Source organism: Cervus elaphus, chromosome 3, assembly GCF_910594005.1.
Source record: "Cervus elaphus chromosome 3, mCerEla1.1, whole genome shotgun sequence".
NCBI classification, from domain to species: Eukaryota; Metazoa; Chordata; class Mammalia; order Artiodactyla; family Cervidae; genus Cervus; species Cervus elaphus.
This window is the reverse complement of record NC_057817.1, coordinates 27,530,241-27,546,573: the sequence shown is the minus strand read 5'-3', so window position 1 is coordinate 27,546,573 and position 16,333 is coordinate 27,530,241. Positions and strand designations below refer to the sequence as shown.

At 54.2% G+C, this 16,333-nt stretch overlaps 1 protein-coding gene across 1 annotated transcript; it reads left to right on the top strand.

Annotated features, from left to right (window-relative positions):
• The first annotated feature begins 2,555 nt into the window (after positions 1-2,555).
• KRT7 (keratin 7) lies at positions 2,556-16,333 on the top strand. Its single transcript, XM_043883606.1, has 9 exons — positions 2,556-2,976; positions 4,383-4,594; positions 6,974-7,034; positions 8,223-8,318; positions 9,751-9,915; positions 10,988-11,113; positions 13,978-14,198; positions 15,621-15,655; positions 16,028-16,333. Exons 1-9 carry the CDS (start codon positions 2,650-2,652, stop codon positions 16,183-16,185), a joined length of 1,401 nt encoding a protein of 466 aa, XP_043739541.1. The 5' UTR covers positions 2,556-2,649; the 3' UTR covers positions 16,186-16,333.

Here is a 16,333-nt window from a genome sequence, read left to right as displayed (position 1 = left end):
GTGGTGTGTGTACGTGTGTGTGTGTGTGTGTGAGTGTGTGTGTGCCAGAACGCTACAGAGATGAAGCGAGCCTCTAGGGTGGGGAGGAACAACTGGGAAAGGTTTTGGAAATTAATTCATCTCAAGATTCTACCCAGAATCTCCTAAGGGGGTCTCTGTGAGGCCAACAGAGGCATGGGCTGGTGGGGACGGATCGGCTGGTGGGAACTGCTGGGTGGGGCACTCTTGCGGGGCAGGAATTTGACCCTTGGCCTCTCAGTGTCACAGCTCCATGTGAAGCCCTCCAGAAGGTGTCTGTGTGGGCAGCCGGGCACCCACTGGGCTCATGGTGCTGGCCTGGGAGTGGAGGGACAGGAGGAGTCTGGGGAGGGCTGGAGCCGCCAGAACACGTGAGGGAGGAGATGCGGAGCTGAGGGGCGGGTCCAGGGCAGGTCTGGAATGGGGAAATGTGGCCAGAAGCCAGGCTGTGTCCTGGGCCTGAAAAGCCCACAGGCCGTTTCTCTTTGTTGTGTCCTCCCAGCTCCCTCTCCCCATTAACCTGCGGGTTTCACCTCTGGTGAAGACGCTGTGGCCCAGGGTGGGGCAGCGACTTGTTCAGGGTCACCAGCGTTGCCCAGCCAGAGATTTCCTGGGCCAGGAAAGAAGTGGGGGTGTGGGGTATAGGGGGAGGAATTCCTGGCATGGGTGGGTCATAGACTCCAGAGGGCAGATCCTGGGAAGGGGGAGCTGCATCTGGGGGGAAGATGGGGCCAGCTGTGGAACTTGGGTGGGTTTAGGAGGTGGAGGGCTAGGGGGCTGGGGTGGGATGTAGTGGGGAAAAGAGTTGAGGATGAACACTGAGGGATAAGGACTTTAGAGTGTGTGAGTGTGTGATGTGGTATATATGTGTGTATGTGCATGTCCTCATGTGAGTGATATGGTATGTGTGTGTATGTGTGTCTGTAAGTGACATGGTGTGCATGTAGGTGAATATTTGTATGAATGTGTATGTGTGTGTATGTATATATGCATATATGTATGTGAGTGTCTCTGTGTCTCTCTCTCTCACACACACACCCTGCAGCAGATACACTGAAGGTCTCCTTGGGCATCCCTTGGCCTGAGCTGTCCCAACACCAGTATGGAGGAGAGGGAGGGGAAGGGGCCTGGGTCTCCACTGAGCTCACTGAGAAAGGGTTGCTGCTGGTTAGTCCTATTTGCCTAACTGAAATGAAAACCAGGAAGGGCATTCCATGCCCACCCTCCTCCACCCAGGATGCCTCCAAGGGCTTGGTCTGAAGTGACAACTGGGCCTGTGGGGCTAGAAGTGGCCTAAAGATGACAACAGTCCTGTCAGTTGTCTTTTCCAAAGGCTTCTCTGGCTGCCTCTCTAGCAGAGCTAAAAGGGCAGCAGAGCCATGCAGAGGGTGGGGCACATGTAGCTGGAGGAGACTAAGAAAGGAGGCCAGTGCTGAGCTCCTGGGTCCAGCCGTCCTTGTTCCAGCACATTTATCCCCATCTCGGGCTGGGTTTGAAACTGCTGGTGGTGGCTTCAGCTGGGGGAGATGATGAGAGCTGGGGACCTTTAAAAAGGAAAGTGGCAGGGGTGGGGAATAGGCAGGCATGTCTGAGTGCAAATACAAGCACATTGCACAGATGTGCTTACAAAAGTGTACAAGTGTGTATCCACAGACACACCTGTCCACCTGCTCCCCCAAAATAGACTCCAGTTTGTAAAAGTTCATTCCCAATCATGCAAACACATATGTAAACACAATGTGTATAGAATGTGTATACAACCAAGCCCAGGAACCTGCAGGCATGTACACACAAAACATTAGTGCCAAGTGTGTCAAATACACACAGGTGTCCCCTTCTTCTCCTGAGACAAATGAAGTAAGTGGACAGGAATGTGATTTGGGAGTGGGGGGAACGGCAGGCCCAGGGTAACTATTATCAGGGGCCTCTGGGCTTCAGATGGCTCCAGGGTGGGGAGGAGAGGGCAAGAACTGGGGTCCCGCCCCACTTGGCCTAGTCTCTGTATAGAAATGAGGTGTGGGGGCCTGTGGCCAGGGAAACCAGCTCTGGCAGGCCCACCTTGGGGTTAGCTGACGCAAGAACTGAGCTGATTGATCTCTCAAATTGGGGTGAACTTGGGTGGGAATGATTTTCTGGCTTTCAGTAGCCTGGGGAGGGGACCGGGGTGGGGGGGGGGGCTGCTGATTACTGCACTAGAACATTTTGTTCACCTCTTAGCTCAATCTTTTACCGCTTGATCTTTCTGCTGTCAGAAATCTGGATATTCTTCACCTCTTCCCCAAGCCCCCTCCAGGAAGCCTTCCCTGACTCGCAGATGGACTGGGCCCGCTGTCTTCCACCGCTTTTTGCACTCGCCTGCATCAAGGGGTCTGGGTGTCTACAGCCCTCCTGCCCAGCCTGGACTGGCCCGGGCTGGGACCGAAAGCCTCGGCCAGGTGGACCGCGCGGAGGGCGGAAGCGCGGTCCCGGGAGGGGCCAGCGGGCAGAGAAAGGTGGCCCGCGGCCAGCCCCGCCCCGACCTGTGTAAGCTGATCCGCTCGCGCCTAGCGGATAAAAGCGGCCCTGTTGCCCGAGGTCAGCGAGTTCAGCCCCTTGTCTCCAGCCGCTCGTTCTGTCCCGACCCAGCTCAGCATGTCGCTCCACTTCGGCTCCCAGGTCTTCAGCTCGCGCTCCGCCGCCTTCCCGGGCCGCGGACCCCAGGTGCGCCTGAGCTCCGTGCGCCCCGGCGGCTTCGGCAGCAGCAGCAGCCTCTATGGCTTGGGCGCCTCTCGGCCTCGAGTGGCCGCGCGCTCGTCCTATGGGGCTCCGGTGGGCACCGGCATCCGCGCGGTCACCGTCAATCAGAGCCTGCTGACCCCGCTGCAGGTGGACATCGACCCCGCCATCCAGCAGGTGCGCCAGGAGGAGCGCGAGCAGATCAAGACCCTCAACAACAAGTTCGCCTCCTTCATCGACAAGGTGAGCTCCCTCACTGCCAGGAGCCGGGCTCCAGGCCCCGCAGCCGCCCCGCCGTGCCACACGTGAGCCGGGCGCTGGGAGGGCTGGTACCGGCTCTCTTTCCTCCGATATCCGGGACTGAACCCTCCCCATGAATCCTGTGGCTGTTTTGCCAACCTCAGCTTCTCTCTTCCGGCAAGCTATCCAAATCAACCTGCTTTTTCCTCCCGGAATGTGTGCCGGGGGCTGTCCTGTGAGCTGGAGTTCTTGGGCCGCTTTTAGCGCCCAGTTTTCGAGCTCCAAACGCCAGGGCCAGGACTGCTTTCCCTGGGTCCCTTTCTCTGAGAGGGGGCTGTGTGGAGTAGGAGATGGGGTAGGTTGAGAACCTCACCCTCCCACCTGTCCTCTCCAGTTTTTCTCTAGCAGTTGCTGGAAATAAAGGGCTGGAGAGAGGGAGGCTCCCAGCCCTGGCTGCCCCACCTACCTGGTCTTCCAATCCTGTTTGGTAGTGGGAAGTGAGGCTCTTCCTGCCCTTGGAGAGAGCCCACTGGGGGCACTGAGTGCCCCCCAGAAGGGCCATTTAGGAGGTGTTTTTCTTGGTTGTTCAGGTCCCCAAAGAGTGGGGGGTGAAGATGGGGGTGCAGACTTGTGGGGGACTGGACCCAGGAACTAAGGGCTAGTCCCCTGGAGCAGGGCCAGGGCCTCCTCCCTGGGTCTGGAGCAGGCTTTTCCTCTCCTGCCTTGTGTCCACTCCGATTCTCTGTTCCCCCATCTCCTCCTCTCCTTCACCCTTCAGACCATACACATCCTTCAGGTTCTGGGGCAGCCTCCACATGAAGCCCCAGGCTCAGGCTTCCTCCCCCTGCTACTTAGCTGCAGCCCCCGGGTCCTGCTGCCTGAGTGGCTGGTCTTGAGGAGGCTGGCTTCCCACCACCGGTCACACTGGTGCTTCTCAGGGCTCCTTTTACACTGGGCTTGATTCTAGCATCCTGTCCTGAGGCCTTGTTGGATGAAGAGGGAAGAGGGGAAGGGAGGATATTGACAGAGGAAGAGATAGTGTCCCAGCCTGAAGGGACGGGGCCCAAGTCAGGCTCAGGATGAAGATAGAAAGGAGGCAGCCCTTCCGAGAGGGAGGTGTAGACCATCACCTGTGGTGTGATGGGGAGCAGAGGAAGGAGGAGACCCTAAAGCATAAGCACTGGGACATGTCAGTGATCTGAGCCCTGGACACACTGGAGACAGAGAGTCCTGGAGGAGAGGCTTGTTCAGGGTGGGCTTCCTGGAGGAGAGGGCCAAGGGCTAGGGGCTCGGCTTGAGGGAAGAGCCAGTGGGAGTGCAGGTTCTGCCAGGTGGCTGCAGACGCTCCCAACTGCACTCTGAGTGGCACAGTCTGCCCTTCATGAGTTTCCGCCTCCTGCTCCTTCTAGGTGCGGTTTCTGGAGCAGCAGAACAAGCTGCTGGAGACCAAGTGGGCGCTGCTGCAGGAGCAGAAGTCTGCCAAGAGCAACCGCCTCCCGGGCATCTTTGAGGCCCACATTGCTGGCCTGCGGAAGCAGCTGGAGGCCCTGCAGCTGGATGGGGGTCGCCTGGAGGTGGAGCTTCGGAACATGCAGGATGTCGTGGAAGACTTCAAGAATAAGTATGGTCAAAAAAAAAAAAAAAGAATAAGTATGGTCCCCCAGTGCAGCCTCTGGGGATTCGTGCCCTGGGCCAATGTGCTCCTCTCAACTCACCCCCTCATAATCCTTCTGGGGTCAGAGGTCATGGGGTGGTGCTGCTCAGTACAGTAACTCCCTCAAGGGAAAAAAGGTCTTTATTCACAGGTTCCCTGCCTCTCCAGCCCTTTCTTCTCTCTGTCTCTGGGGGCCATTTCCATGTCATTCTGGTCCTTTCTCCCGACATTCCCAAAGAACTCTCTCAACCCTTTCCTGATCCATATTGTTTCCTTCGGGAGCCTGACCAGGGCAAGAAGTGTCCTATGACAGATGTGCATCAGAACTTGTATGACCCTCAGATTATTCTAGAATAACTCCATTTTGTTCCTGTGAGGATTAGAGTCCAGCAGGTTTCAGGGACTTGATGGAGATTGCAGAGTAGATCACTGGGAGTGCTGGGTCTTGTTTTGGGGCCCCTGACTCCCAAGAGGAGACATACATGGAGACAACTTGGGAAGGAAAGAAGCAGAGAGGATGACCACCGTGAGCGATGGCAGAGGTTGCAGAGGCTGTGGTTGGGGTGGGGATGGGGGGTTCTGGCCAGAGCAGGAACCAGAAAGGAGGCTATGAGGAGGGGCAGGGAGGGTGGAGGCTGGTTTTGAGGGCAGGTGTTTGAGGTGCCCGCTATTCTCACTGAATAGAAACCAAAGCCAGAGGCTGAGTGGGCATCCCTGCCCTGTGGGCACAGGGGTAGGGGTTGGGTAATGAGTGAGTTCTGTGCTCTGCCCGGGGGTGTATGACTAAGCTGAGCAGGGCCACTTCCTCTGACTGGAGGTAGAGCAAACAAAGGCCTCTGAAGGGAGTGTCCCTTCCCCCCTCCCCTAACTTCCCCAGGGCAACAGTCAACAAGATTAATCCCACACCAGGTGGAACCAGACAGGTGCAGGGCAGGGAAGGCCTGGGACAGCCTGTGAGCCCCTGCCGTCAGGGGTGCATGTGTGCACACATGCTCCCCCCAGCCAAAGCCCCAGAGCACTCTCCTGGGGAGCCAGGCTGAGCTCCAGGCCAGGCCGAAGGAGGAGCTGGAAGGGGATGTGGCGAGGGGTCCTGATGCAGCTGCCCAGGGAGCCCTCATTCGTGTGCACTCTGGGCCCAGCAGCATGGCAGGAATAGACAGACAGTCTTGTAGATATTTTTCTAACTATTCTAGAGGCTGGGGTAGGGGGAGTGGACTTTGGGGGTCTGGACTCCTGGAGGGCCTCTGCCTGCCCGAGCATCCTGCTCCCCACTGAAGCTGCCCCACATCGCCCCTGTTGTTCTCCAGAAGCTTGTGTGCACTGTTGAGTTTCAGTTTCCGAGACCTGTTTTGAATCCTCAAGTAAACACTGGGTCAGGCCCACCTGCCTTCTTGCTCTGTGCTTTGCTGGTGTCCTCCTATGGGCAGGGGACTGGCTCCTTGAGAGAAAGAAGGATGGGAGGGGGGCTGTGAGAGTAAGGATGGGGGCTCACCACCTACTTGGGACCTGGTTCTTCTTCCTGAGTCCACAGGTTTCCTCCTTTCCAGGCGCCTTCTTTACCCTCAGCCAATGGGATTAAGCAGGTTAAGCTCAAGGGTCGGATGACCAGGCTTTAAGTCTGGGCTTTGCACTTAGCAGCTTGATGACTAGATGGAGTACTTTGCCTCTCAGTGCCTCTGTTCCTTTTCCTGTGAGTCACAGCACCATTGTTACAGGATTGTTGTGGACATTAAATTAGCGAATGCATAGGAAGCACATAACGGGGCGGGGCCATATGAAGCGGTCCATAAGCATGGCTGTTCTCTGCCTTCTCACTCCCAGGGTATGCAGCCTCTGTGCTTTAATTCACATATGTGCCCTGCTCCCCCACCCCCTGCCAAGACTCAAAGTCCTAGGAATAGCCAAATGGACGAGTCAGGGACACGTTGTTTCATAAGTGAAAGTGAAAGTCGCTCAGTCGTGTCCAACTCTTTGCCACCCTATGGACTATATAGTCCATGGTATTCTCTAGGCCAGAACACTGGGGTGAGTAGCTGTTCCCTTCTCCAGGGGATCTTCCCAACCCAGGGATTGAACCCAGGTCTCCCACATTGCAGGTGGATTCTTCACCAGCTGAGCCACCAGGGAAGCCCAAGAATACGGGAGTGGGTAGTCTGTCCCTTCTCCAGTGGTTCTTCCTGATCCAGGAATCGAACCAGGGTCTCCTGCATTGCTGAGATTCTTTACCAGCTGAGCTACCGTGTCATTAAGGAGGGAGTGAAGGTGATGCAGGGCAGACCTTCACACAGGATATGAGGGGATGGAGGCAGAGCTGCACCAACACCATGCTCCCCTTCTTTGCTGCAGGTATGAAGATGAAATTAACCGTCGAACGGCTGCTGAGAATGAGTTCGTGGTGTTGAAGAAGGTGAGGGGGGCAGACACAGAGGGTAGGGGATGCTATAGAAACAGAGGGGCGGGGGGACCACATGCCTCTCACCAAAGCAACCAATAGGAACCTGTGGTCAGAGTCTGACTGGGTGTATAAAAGGGAAATGATGGGCTTGGAGAAGGAGAGATCTGAAAGCCAGGCCCTTTATAAGGCTACAACATTGTGTGCATGTATGTGTGTGTGTGTGTGTGTGTATGGTTGGTGTGTTTGTGTGTGTGTGTCTGGCAAGTCAGTAGACTTGTTTCTGGGCTTGGAAAGATTAGAATTAAGACTACAAGTTGGAGGTTAGAGAGGGCAATTTCAACCCCATAATAAGTAAGTGTTCTATCAGTTAGAACATTCAGTTACAAATGAGGGTCGCACATGGCAGGCCTGAAACACTGAATGAACGGATGGGCTGCCTTGAGGCAGAGTGAGCCTTCCCATACCTGGAGGTGTGCAAGTTGAGTTTGGAAGGCCTTAGGAATAAGGGCTTGACTTAAGACTGTGATTTAAAGTACACTTACTCACTGTCCCAGGCCCATCCACAGAAATGTAACCTGCCCTGGAGTGCTGGGCCCTTGGAGATTCAGGGATGAGTGGAAGTGAGCGCTCCCCACAGGAGCTAACCCACAGCAGAGGATGGGGCCCAGACATCATTTGGACTTGTGGTGTTATCTATGGCCTGCCTGCTTCAATTCACCCAAACTTCCAGTTACACATTTGGGCTGGAGATTTCTCATCTCTGGGTGTGGTGTCCTGAAGTCTGCATGATTTCATGCTCTCCTATTTGACTACTGAAAAGCTGAGGCTCCTGGAGTTGTGGTGATTTGTTCAAGGTGACATAGTCACTAGGGGGCAGAGCCAGGGTTGTGTCTAAACCATTGAAGCCTTTAGAACTGGTAAAGAGCTAGATTTGGGGCTTCAGAATGCTCTGGGCTGTCAGTGCTGAGAAGGCACTCCAGTCCTGGGGATGAGTGGAGATAACGTCCATCTCAAAGCCTGGGTGGGTCCAGCGGAGGGAACTTCCCACTGTGGATGTGTCAGGCAGCATGGAGCTGCTGTATGTTTCTTGGTAGGGCAGTGGGGTTTGGTCCTGGGGTTGGACAGTACTGGCTGCCAAATGTTTCACGTATGATAACATGCTATCATCCATCTACCCCTTCTTGCCACCACCCCTCCCAGGATGTGGATATTGCCTACATGAACAAGGTGGAGTTGGAGGCCAAGGTGGATGCCCTGAATGATGAGATCAACTTCCTCAGGACCCTCTATGAGCAGGTGAAGACCTCAGGGGTGGGAAATATGCCACATCCTACATGTCCTAGCCAAGGGGCCATCTGGTCCACCCCCTGCCTCTGGGTCAGTCTGGGTGTGTGTTGGGTGCATGTAGGGGAGATGACCCTGCTCTTTATTTTTTCTAGATTCAGGAATCTGTGGTGGTCGAGGAGCTCAGGAGGAGCTGAGGCAGTGTAGCAGGAGGGGGTAAGGGTGGGGGGTGGGGGTGTGTCAGTCAAAATTAGCCTTCTTAGAGACATGGGATGACCGTTTGTCAGGAAGGGGGATTGGGAGGGGCTGGAAGAAACCAGGAGGATGTTGAGGGATCTGGGCTGTGACAGGGTTCATGGATGGGCTGGTGGGCTGGCAAGGGGAGCCAGGTCAAGAGAGACTGAGGGTTTACACCTACCACCCAGCCTCTCTCTCTGCCTGCCCCTCCCATCTCCTTTCCTGCTCTGCCTTGCCCTGCCCTGAGCTTCCAGAGCCTTTCCCTGAAGGGGATTAAAAACCTCTTCATCCCATCAGTGTGAGGCTCTGGCCTTAGGCAGAAGATAGTATAGCTGATCATCTGGCTGGTCTGGGACATAGTTACACAAGAGGCAAATTACAGACTGGTTCTCACTTCTCTTCAGTCTCGTTTTTACCTGAACATTCAGCCTCCATTTGCATCTCTGAGAGAATTTCCACATGTGTTAATTTCAGGGGCTGGATCCTTGAAGCTTATTTTGGGCCCTCCTAGTCTCATTGTGGGCCTTTATATGTCTATCACATGTTATATATATGTGTGTGTGTATGTATATTTTCCTCTTGTTATGAAGTACATACTCATTGCAAAAAATCTAGAAAATTAGGTAAAGCATAAAATTGAAAACAACCTTCCTATACCTGCTCTTATCATCTTGATGGCTACCTTTTCAGGCTCTTTCTGTATATATATATATACATAAAGATACAGAAATATACATATTTAATAAAATAGAATCATACCTTTCTTACATAACTGTATATCATGGATGTAGTTTCCTGTCCATAAATATGGCTGTATCATCAGTGTTAAAGGCTGCCGAGTGTTCCATCCAAAATAGGGTGGAATATGACTTTTTTTTACGCACCCCCTAGTGATCCTCTTCATAATAGAGGCCAACACGCGCAGCAAATCATAGCCAGGAGCCACCGCCGTTCACCACACTCTGTCTCTGGTTTTTCCTCTGTGATCCCACCAGACTCTGATTTGACAGGTTGCTGATGGGCTCTTCCGGGAGCCGGGGCTGGCACAGCCCTTTAGTCGGTGCTGGGTCTGTTGTGCCCTCTGGCTGCCTGGTGACTCGCTCCCACTCTGGCCTCCTCCCTCTTTATCTTTCCCTAGTGCAGGGGATCCCAGGCTTGGGGACAGGAATGTGTCACCCAAGCCCTGATGCTCTGTCTGTCCCTACAGGAGCTGAAAGAGCTGCAGTCTGAGGTCTCAGACATGTCCGTGGTCCTGTCCATGGACAACAACCGCTCCCTGGACTTGGACAGCATCATTGCTGAAGTCAAGGCCCAGTACGAGGAGATCGCCAACCGCAGCCGGGCTGAGGCCGAGACCTGGTACCAGACCAAGGTGTGTAGTCACTGGAGCCATATTTTCTCTTTCTGGCAGGGTCCTGGGTGGTGGCTTCCCTTACTCCTCATCCTGTCTCGAGCCTCTGGGGCCTGTGTCTCACTGTGCTGACAGGCACCAGGGATTAAGTCTGTGGGGGTCTCCAGTGTCCTGGGAAGAAGAGAAAGGGAAGGCCAGGCCCCTGCCCAGGAAGGGATTCCAGCCTGATGTAGGGGGCAGGGCAGAGGAAATGGACTTGGAGTAATAATTATTATAGCTGAAATTTGGCGAGTAAGCATAGTGCTAGGCAACATTTCAAATGTTTTACCTGTATTGACTCATATAACCCACAGAACATCCCGTTAGGTAGGCAATATTATCCCCTTTCACGGGTGGGGAAACTGAGGCATGGAGAGGCTAAGTGATTTTTCTAGCTCCACACAGGTAGTGAGTGGAAGAGCAGAGACCAGATTCTGGATCCAAGGGCTCCAGATTAGGTTTAATCATTATATGCACAGGGTGAGGGCAGGTGCTGAGGGGATGGACAGGGCTGGTGGGGTGGGGGGTGCTGGGGTAACTGAGGGAGGGAGCCTGAGGGTTTAAAAGGGGCACAGAGTGATGTCTCTGCAGAAATAGGGAGTCATCCATGGTGCATGTGAGAACACAGGTATGTCAATAAGGACAACTCAGGCAGTCCCTTCCACTCTCTGGGACTCATTCTCTTCATCTGTGAGATGGGTGATAGTGATGAAGGGGTTAGCAGGTAAGGATCTCAGACTTCCTGTGGTTCTCCAGCATTAGGCCATGATGGAAACGGGAAGAGCACTGGGATCAGTGGGGATGGGTCCGGGGAGCCATCCTTGTCTTCCCTGTCCTGGCTGGGAGGACGCTGAACCCCTGCCCCACCCCACTGTCCAGGAGTCTGGCCTCTGGTATCGGGCAAAGCTTGCTGGGAGTCAGACTGTCCCTCCCTGGCAAGATAAGCTGGGAGGGCTTGTCACTCAGAACCTGGGGCCTTCTTTGGGTGGGGAGAAGATGAGCCCCCTGTAATCATAGCCCACCCCTGCCATACCCTTCTGTGTGGCCCCTCCAGTTTGAGACCCTCCAGGCCCAGGCTGGGAAGCACGGGGACGACCTCCGGAATACCCGGAATGAGATTGCGGACATGAACCGGGCTGTCCAGAGGCTGCAGGCTGAGATCGACAGCATCAAGAACCAGGTGGGCACCAGTGCTTGTCCTTGGGGCAGGTGAAGGGCAGCCAGCTGGGACCATGCTCAGAATGAGAAGCAGGAGGCAGGGGCATCAATCCTGCCCCTGCTGTCCTGGGGACGAGGCTGGGGCAGCTCTAGTCTCTCAGACCCACCTGTGAGCTCTCCAGGATGAAATGTTCTTGGCCAGGTGCTGGCTTGGCTGAAGGGGGAACAGGAGTCCTAGCCGGGCATAGAGCTTGTGGAGGGAGCCTCAGGCTGCTGGCCAGAAGAGAATGACCATTCATTATCGCATTGGTCCTAAGCCCTGTTCTTGCACCTAGCTCTGGGTGCAATGTATTCCTGGGAATGGGGGCCACGGGGTCTGGGGCCAACTCACTGTAAATCCCAAGGCCCCGCCATATCCACTGACCTCACTCCCCACTGCTCCCTCTCTGGCCATGCCCTTGCCACTTCCTGGAGATGATGTTTGCCAAGCATCTTCATGCTTCAGGGCCTTTGCACTTGGTGTTCCCTCCACCTGGAATGTGGTTCTCCCAGCTCTGCACATCATGCCCCTTTCTCATCGTCTTTTGTTGAGGATGAAAGACCTTTTCTCAGAGATGGCTTCCTCAGCCACCTAGCCACTCTCTCAGCAGTCTGTGGGAAGATCCCTGAAATACTTAACACTCTCTGAAATGTTCTGTCTTATACTGGAGTGGGTAGCCATTCTCTGCTTCAGCAGATCTTCCTGACCCAGGAATCAAACCCGGGTCTCCCGCATTGCAGGCAGATTATTTTCTGTCTGCACCACCAGGGAAGTCCAATGACTTACTAGGTAAGTCTTATTAATTAAGTGTAAGTAAATATTGTCCCCCACCTCCACTGGGATATTAAAAGTGCCATAAGAGCCGGGCCTCCCCTTCCATCTGGTTCACTGCTCCTCCCTTCCCAGCACTTGACACATAGTAGGGCACAGGTCTCAGATGATAGACTGATGGGAGGAGATCCTGTGAAGCTGGGGTGGGGGCCACTGGTGAGAAAGGGTCCCCTAAGATCTGACAAAGGCATGGAAGTGGGGGAGGCAGCTAAGCCTCAGCAGGCATCTGCAGTGGGAAGGGAAAGAAGCTGATGGATGACAGCCGGGGGATAGGATGTGAGGGCGATCTACCCAAAAATGTCCTCCCCTTAGAGCCCTGCAGGCCTGTTTACATGTGGGCTAGAATGGAGGCTTCCTCCTGGCACAGATTTGGAGCCATGAGTCACTGGTGCAGTGAGCCAGCATCCAGGCCAGGAGGGGAGGCACAGAGCCATGAATGGCAGTTTCCCGAACCCCACAGCTTCTCCCACATCCGGTTCTCCTCTCACAGAGCAGGGCAGGCTCAGGCCCTGAAGCTGTGGCTCAGAGGCAGTGGCATGACCCTGCCAAGGGGGCACCAATGTGACAGGGGAGGATGCTGACCGGTGGATGGGGGCAAGGGCATCTGCCAGCCTCCAAGGCAGGATTGGGAGGATCGGGCAGAGAGGCAGAGTGCATGCCCTGAGGGGAGAGGATCTGAGGGCAGAAGGTGGTTGTGAGAAGGAATGAGGAGGAGCCCTGAGAGGGGCTGGGATGGTGGCCCTTGGAAATGAATAAGGGGCGGCTCAGGCTTCTCAGGTGGTGCAACAATAAAGAATCCACCTGTCAATGTAGGAGACGAAGGTTCCACTCCTGGGTTGGGAAGATCCCCTGAAGGAAATGGCAACTCACTTCAGTAGTCTTGCCTGGAGAATCCCATGGACAGAGGAGCCTGGCAGGCTACAGTCCATGGGGTCACAAAGAGTCAGACATGGCTGAGTATACACACACATACACACACACACACACACCACTATATAGCCTCCTCTAGTAGGGGATGGGCCACAAGAGAGGGAACACTAAGGCCAGGCAGGAAGTGACAGCTGTTGCTCAGGTCCCTCTGAATCACACCACCCCTACCCGCACCTGGGGGGCTGTTGGCTTGGAATCTAGGGGTTCCAAGAAGCATTTCTGTGCTCCAAGTCTCCCTGTTCTGGGCCTGTTGCAAAATGGCTCCTGTTTTCAAGGAACCTGAAAGGTGCCTGGTCAGCTTCCTGAAATTTGAGTACTACACTAGCATCCCATGGCCTTGGAGCTCCTCCAGCTAGGGGTTGGGTATGTGAGCATTTATAAATCATAATCACATTTACTCATAATAGCATTTATTAAATGCTTGCTGAATACCAGACACTGTGCCAAGGACTTGTGTATTATTTCATTACTTGAGCTATTCCCATCTATATTTATATGCCATGATTACTGTTATTTTAGAAAAGAGGAGACTTTTGGCTCAGAAGGGTTGATTCATGCAAGATCACATGACTTGTAAGTGGCAGAGCCAGAACTGAAAGCTAGGCATTGGGTATCAAAGCCCATGTTTTTAAAATTAATTAATTACTGGCTGCGCTGGGTCTTAGTTGCTGCATGCAAGCTTTCTCTAGTTGCGACAAGCAAGGGCTACTCTCTAGTGGTGATGTGCAGGCTTCTCATTGCTGTGGCTTCTCTTGTGGCAGAGCACAGGCTCTAGGGTGCACGGGTTCAGCAGATGTGGTACACTGGCTTAGTTGCCCCTTGGTGTGTGGGGTCTTCCCAGACCAGGGAGGGAGCCTGTGTCCTCTGCACTGGCAGGTGGATTCTTAACCACTGGACCACCAGGGAAGTCCCTCAAAGCCCATGTTTTAAACCCTTGGGAGTCCCTGGTGCTTGGGGGAGGAGACCGGTACCAGTGAAGTCACAGTAAGCAAGTTGCCCAGGTATTCACTGCAGGATGGGGAGGCAGGAAGGCAGTGACTGATGAGGCCTGCGACCCCAGTTCAGAGCTCCGCTCCTCCCCACAGCGCGCCAAGTTGGAAGCTGCCATTGCCGATGCTGAACAGCGTGGGGAACTGGCTGTCAAGGATGCCCGCGCCAAGCAGGAGGATCTGGAGGCTGCCCTGCAGAAGGCCAAGCAGGACATGACCCGGCAGCTCCGGGAGTACCAGGAGCTCATGAATATCAAGCTGGCCCTAGACATCGAGATTGCCACCTACCGCAAGCTGCTGGAGGGCGAGGAGAGCCGGTGAGGACACACAGGCTGGCTCAGTGGGGCTTGCAGCTTGACACCCATCCACCTGCAAGCATTTCCCTTATCCCTCCTTCTGCAGGGCGGTGAGGATGGGAAGTGCAGGGAGGGTACAGATAATGCTTGCTTCTTTGCCCTTGATGAGATGGCTTTCTGGAGGGAAAGACCTTGTGGTATAAGCTCAGTGGGAAAGTTGAAGTAATAACAGCATTTTTGTGTGTTGACAAGGTCATCTTATCTGATTCTCAGAACACATCAGGTAAGTAAGACAGGTATTATTGACTTCTGAGTGTACAGAGGGGAAACTGGTTAGTTTTATTAACTGAGGGGACAGAACCAGTATGCAACTGAGCTCTGCTGATTCCTGGTCCAACCATCTTCCTTGGCAACAGTCTGCTTCTCACTACATAACTGAGGGCTAAGTCATGTGGTGTTGACTGAGCATGGTGAGGAGGTAAATTTCCCTTGTCCCCAGAGAGATCTGCATGCTTACCTGCAGCCTGCGATGAAGCTGGGCTGGGTTAGTCTTACAGGAAATTCTTCACAAAAGACTCAAAACCTATGTCCATAAATTTGGGTCTTGATTCATACCTTGATGGCTTGATTGACTCATTTTGTCAACAGATAAGGGGCCTGGAAGCTTCCTAGTGTCTACCTCTCTTGCCCTTGCTCTTTGCTCTATCCCCTTCCAGGACTTGGGGCTGCTGAGGTCAGCTGGGCTTCCTTCACTTGCTCCACTAAATTGAGGCCTTCCCTCCTCCCTGCAGCGTAAATGCATCCTCACGGCTAAGGGCTTGGTGACAATGGGGCTATGAGTCACAGAACAAACGTACCTATCTGTCTCAGATAGATTTTTAATTTCCAGTACAAGACCTGTTTCAGCTCCCCAGGCTGCTTAAAGCCACTGCTGCCTCCTCCTTCCCTCGCAGTTCCCACTGTAGCTGAATTCACTCAGTTAACACTTACACTTCATTAACCATTTCAACCCATATAAAGTAATTAGCATGTGCCAGACCTCATGCTGGTGACTGGAGATGCAGGAATCAATAAGCCACAGCCTTCTTTGAGGATTTTATGATCTGGTTAAGGGAGGCAGCCATCTACATAAACAATAAGAGCAGCTACCATTTACAGAATCCTGTGTGCCGAGGGCTTTAGGTTAAGTTATGAGTTTAACCCTCACAAACAACCCTGTGAGGTTGGGACAGGCTAAGACCGCATTTACAAGTGAGGAAATGGAGGCTCTGAGACATTCCCAAGATTGTGTAGCCAGAAGTGAAAAGGCTGCAGGAAGGCTGGATGTGTGGGGACACAGGAATGAACATGAGTCCTGCTTGCAGCCTGGATGGAGGGGTGCAGGAGTGCCTCCTCCAGTGCTGAGGAGACAGCAGCCCTCACAGGTCTCTCCTCTGCCCCCAGGTTGACCGGAGATGGAGTGGGAGCCGTGAACATCTGTAAGTCCTTGGCTGCGGCCCATCACCTGTGCTGTCCAGACTAGGCTGGGTCTATTAGATGGCACATTGGCCTGAAGACCTGGCCTCATGGAGGCCTGGAGCCTCCTTCCCTTAAACAGCTTTCAGCAGGTGCCTGGAGATTCCATCCAGACAGGCTCAACACCCCAGCAAAGCCATGCATGAGGGCAGGGTGGGGCAGGGACAATGTGGAGCAGCCCTCACCTCTGTCTGAGGCTACTTCTGGGTTGGCCCCTGGCTGTTGGTGGGGGAAGGGTGGTGGGTGGAGGGAGGGAAACAGGCAGCTATGGCAGGAGGCTAGGGGCTCAAGTAGTGGGCCTCACACTGATGGAGACCTCTTCTCTTCTCCCTCAGCTGTGGTCAGTTCCACGGGTGGTTCTGGTAGCCGGCTGACCTTTGGGGGAACCATGGGCAACAACGCCCTGAGATTCTCCAGCGGTGGAGGGCCTGGGACCCTCAAGGCCCACTCCATGAGGACCACATCCGCCACCAGCAGGAGCACCCGCAATTGAGCCCTGGGTGTGGGGAGATACATACCCCCTCCTCCCATAGTCACAAGGGGACCCCCAACCCTGGTCCCACCCCTCATCCCAAGAACTGCAAGACAGTTTGAAAAAAAAGAATAGCTTCCAATAAAGCAGCTGCTTTCTGAGGCCTGGA